This window comes from Protobothrops mucrosquamatus, unplaced genomic scaffold (assembly GCF_001527695.2).
Source record: "Protobothrops mucrosquamatus isolate PMUCROS unplaced genomic scaffold, P.Mucros_1.0 scaffold5318, whole genome shotgun sequence".
Classification (NCBI taxonomy): Eukaryota; Metazoa; Chordata; class Lepidosauria; order Squamata; family Viperidae; genus Protobothrops; species Protobothrops mucrosquamatus.
This window is the reverse complement of record NW_015391183.1, coordinates 23,054-26,875: the sequence shown is the minus strand read 5'-3', so window position 1 is coordinate 26,875 and position 3,822 is coordinate 23,054. Positions and strand designations below refer to the sequence as shown.

Here is a 3,822-nt window from a genome sequence, read left to right as displayed (position 1 = left end):
ATGAGGCCCCTTCAGATTCACACTTCAGAGAATAGTTGGCCGTCTGCACCCTGAACTTGATTCAGATGTGCAAACAGAGAAGACGGATCAAGAAATAGCAATATACTTATATACCACTTCATGGTGCTTTACAGCCCTCTCTAAGCGGTTTAAGGAGTCAGCATACTTGCCCCCCAACAATCTGGGTCCCCCATTTTACAGACCTCGGAAGGATGGAAGGCTGAGTCCACCTTGAGCCCCGTCAGGATCGAACTCCTGGCAGTGGGCAGAGTTAGCCTGCAATACTGCCTTCTAATCACCAGGGATCTTTATGATTTCATTCTAGGCAGGCAAATCCCAAGTCCCCTGTCAAACATGAATTCTCCCCCCAAATCACAAGAGCTTATTCAGTTTGGACAAAACTGGCCCATAAAGGGCATGAAAAAGTTACAATTATAGAGTGATCTCGGTTTAAGACTTTACGTAGGCTAAATGTCCTGGGGTCTCCCCCAAATTCCTGGGAAGGAGGGGCCTCTTCCGTTAATTCTCTTGACAAGTCAGTCTTCAACCGTCCCCATCCAACTTTCCTTTGATGTCAAAGCCTTTCAGGAGCGCTCCGAAGTTCAACCCAAGTCTGCATAATTGGAGGTGAGGCTTGGAGGAGGAGGAGGAGGATGGGAGATGTAGTCCAGCACATCAGAACTACATCAGGCAGGTCAAGACTGCCCAAGTTTTCCAGAAGTACTCCTACTTCAACCGTCCCCATCCGACTTTCTTTTGATGTCAAAACCTTTCAGGACCGCTGGGAAGTTTAACCCAAGTCTGCATAATTGGAGGTGAGGCTTGGAGGAGGATGGGAGATGTAGTCCAGCACACCCCAGAGGACATCAGGCAGGGCAAGACTGCCCAAGTTTTCCAGAAGTACTCCTACTTCAACCGTCCCCATCCAACTTTCTTTTGATGTCAAAACCTTTCAGGACCGCTCGGAAGTTCAACCCAAGTCTGCATAATTGGAGGTGAGGCTTGGAGGAAGAGGAGGATGGGAGATGTAGTCCAACACATCAGAACTACATCAGGCAGGTCAAGACTGGCCAAGTTTTCCAGAAGTACTCCTACTTCAACCGTCCCCATCCAACTTTCTTTTGATGTCAAAGCCTTTCAGGACCGCTCGGAAGTTCAACCCAAGTCTGCATAATTGGAGGTGAGGCTTGGAGGAGGAGGATGGGAGATGTAGTCCAGCACACCCCAGAGGACATCAGGCAGGGCAAGACTGCCCAAGTCTTTCCGAAGTAGTCCTACAAGGAGTCGGTGGCCACTTCCAGGGGTCCCTCGCCCTCCAAGGCCACACCTCACCCGCTTGGCCCCCGATACCGGGGGTCCCGCCATTCGCCCTAGCCCACCCCACCCCCACTTCCTCGTCCCTTCCGTCCACGAAGGGCTAAAGGCTGGGGTAAGGCACCCCCCGATTGTAGCCGTAATCGTAGGGCACGGCCGGGGGAGGGGGCAGCGGGCAATCCGCAAAGAAGGGCGCCGCGGGATCCGAAGCGGCGGCGACGGCGGCGGCGTAGAGGGCCGGCAGGGGGCGCAAGGGGGGCTCGGCGTACAGCAGGGGCGCCAGCGACGGCAGCGGCTCGTACAGCGGCGGCTCCAGAGGCAGCTCCGCCGCCACTTGCAAAGCGGGGCCCGGAAAGACGGCCGGCGGCTCCGCAGCCTCCTGCAGCAAGCCGCGGTAATCGGGAGCGGCGGCCAGCAGATCGAAGAGCTCCTCGGCCACCGACGGGACGGCTTCTTCCAAACCGGCCGGATTGGGCGGCCGGCTCGGCGGGGCCGGCTCGGTGAAGAAGGAGACGGGCAGGTTGCGGTTCCGCAGAGGCACCTTCTTGCAGGCGCCCCCCGCCGCCACCGCCACCGGACTAGACCCGGCCTCCTTGCCGCCCACGTCGCTCCCCAGCCCGGCGGCGGGAGCAGCCGCAGCCGTCGCCGCAGCAGCAGCAGCAGCAGCAGCAGCCGCGCTGGCCACGGCCGTCGGGGATCCCTTTCGCTCCAAACCCGGCGAGCGCAAGGCGTCGAAAAGCGCCGCTAAACTTTTGCTCTGCAGCGCGTGGCTCTCGCGCTTGGCCGGAGGCCTGCAGGACGACGACGACGATGCCGCCGCGCCGCCGCTAGATGGCGCCGTCAACGTCGAAGCTGCCTTGTTGGCCGACCCGGGAACCGAACCGGGAGCTGCCGCGGCGAGAGAAGCGACGGCGGCGGCGGCCTCCGGGTTGGCGGACGCCCCGCCGATGAGGCCGGTGCAGCGCTTGATCTGCTTCTGCAGATACTTGCGATGGTTGACTTTCCGTTTGGACTTGCCCGGCTTGTCCAGGGCCAGCTTGATGTTGCTGGAGGCCGAGTCGATGAAGCTGAGCAGCTCGCGGGTCGCCTCGCGGAAGTCGCCCGGGTCGGTGCAAGAACCGACGCCGCCGCCGACGCCTCCGCCGTGGGCCCCGCCGACGCCTTCCAGCAGCAGCAGCGCTCCGCCGCCCCCGACGCCGACGCCTCCTCCTCCCTCGCAGCCGCCGTAACTCTTCTCCAGCGCGCCGAAATCGGCCGGCGGGAAGCCGAAGGGGACGAAGGGATGGTGGTGGGGAGGCGGGAGCGGAGCCGCCTGCACGGCCATCGCGGCGGGGGCGGCTCTATTGCGGGGCTCCGGGAGCGAAAAAGATGCGGGGCTTCCCGGCTGGACGGAGCATCTTTCCCTCCGTCCGGAGAGGAGCGAGCTGGGACCGGGGCCGGCTTGCCTGTTGCCGGGGCCACCGCTGCAAACTCGGCGAGCTGCGAGCGATGGCGCGGCTGCCCGTCGGCTGCTTTCCCCACCCCTCGGCGGGCGGGCGGGGGCGGAGGACGGGAAAGGGGCTCGGCGGGGGCGGAGAGGAGGGAGGCGGTTAACTCTTTAAGGGCTTGGGGTGGGGGCTGGGATTGGACGTCAATCCGAACTAAATCAGAATAGAGCTGGAAGGGACCTTTGGAGGTCTTCCAGTCCAGCCCCCTGCTCAGGCGGGAGACCCTAGACCAGGGGTCTTCCAAACTTGGCCCTTTTATGACTTGTGGACTTCAACTCCCAGAATTCCTCAGCCAGCGAGCAACTCAATTTCATTTTTTTGATGTGTGCCGTTGTGCCCACAGTAGGAAAATGACAATAAAAGTTATCAGCCGCGCTGGCTGAGGAATTCTGGGAGTTGAAGTCCACAAGTCATAAAAGGGTCAGGTTTGAAGACCCGCCTGACCTATACCATTTCAGACTAAAAAACGCCAGTATCAATCAATCAATCAGAATAGAGCTGGAAGGGACCTTGAAGGTCTTCTAGTCCAACCCCCTGTTCAAGCAGGAGACCCTATCCCAGTGTTTCTCAACCTTGACAATTTTAAGGCATGTGGACTTCAACTCCCAGAATTCCACAGCCAGCAATGCTGGCTGTGGAATTCTGGGACTTGAAGTCCACATGCCTTAAAATTGTCAAGGTTGAGAAACACTGCCCTATCCCATTTCAGATAAGTGGCTGTCCAGTCTCTTCTTAAAAACCTCCAGTGATGAAGCACCCACAACTTCTGAAGGCAAGCTGTTCCGCTGGTTGATTGTCCTCCCTGTTAGGAAGTTTCTCCTCAATTCCAAGTTGCTTCTCTCCTTGATCAGTTTCCAACCATTGTTTCTTGTCCAGCCCTCTGGTGCTTTGGAGAATAGTTTGACTTCCTCTTCTTTGTGGCAGCCCCTCAAATATTGGAATACTGCTGTCATGTCACCCCCTAGTCCTTCTTTTCTCTAGACTGGCCAAAACCCAGTTCCTGCAACCGTTCTACATATGT

The 3,822-nt window shown here is 58.5% G+C and overlaps 1 protein-coding gene across 1 annotated transcript; it reads right to left on the bottom strand.

Moving 5' to 3' along the window:
* Positions 1-1,417: 1,417 nt before the first annotated feature.
* Positions 1,418-2,638, bottom strand: LOC114923628 (protein FAM181B-like). The gene has a single exon (XM_029286835.1). It carries the CDS (start codon positions 2,636-2,638, stop codon positions 1,418-1,420), a length of 1,221 nt encoding a protein of 406 aa, XP_029142668.1.
* Positions 2,639-3,822: the final 1,184 nt, after the last annotated feature.

What these genes read in the sequence shown, in the direction of transcription:
- LOC114923628 (XM_029286835.1), bottom strand. Translation starts at nt 2,638, where the DNA reads ATGGCCGTGCAGGCGGCTCCGCTCCCGCCTCCCCACCACCATCCCTTC.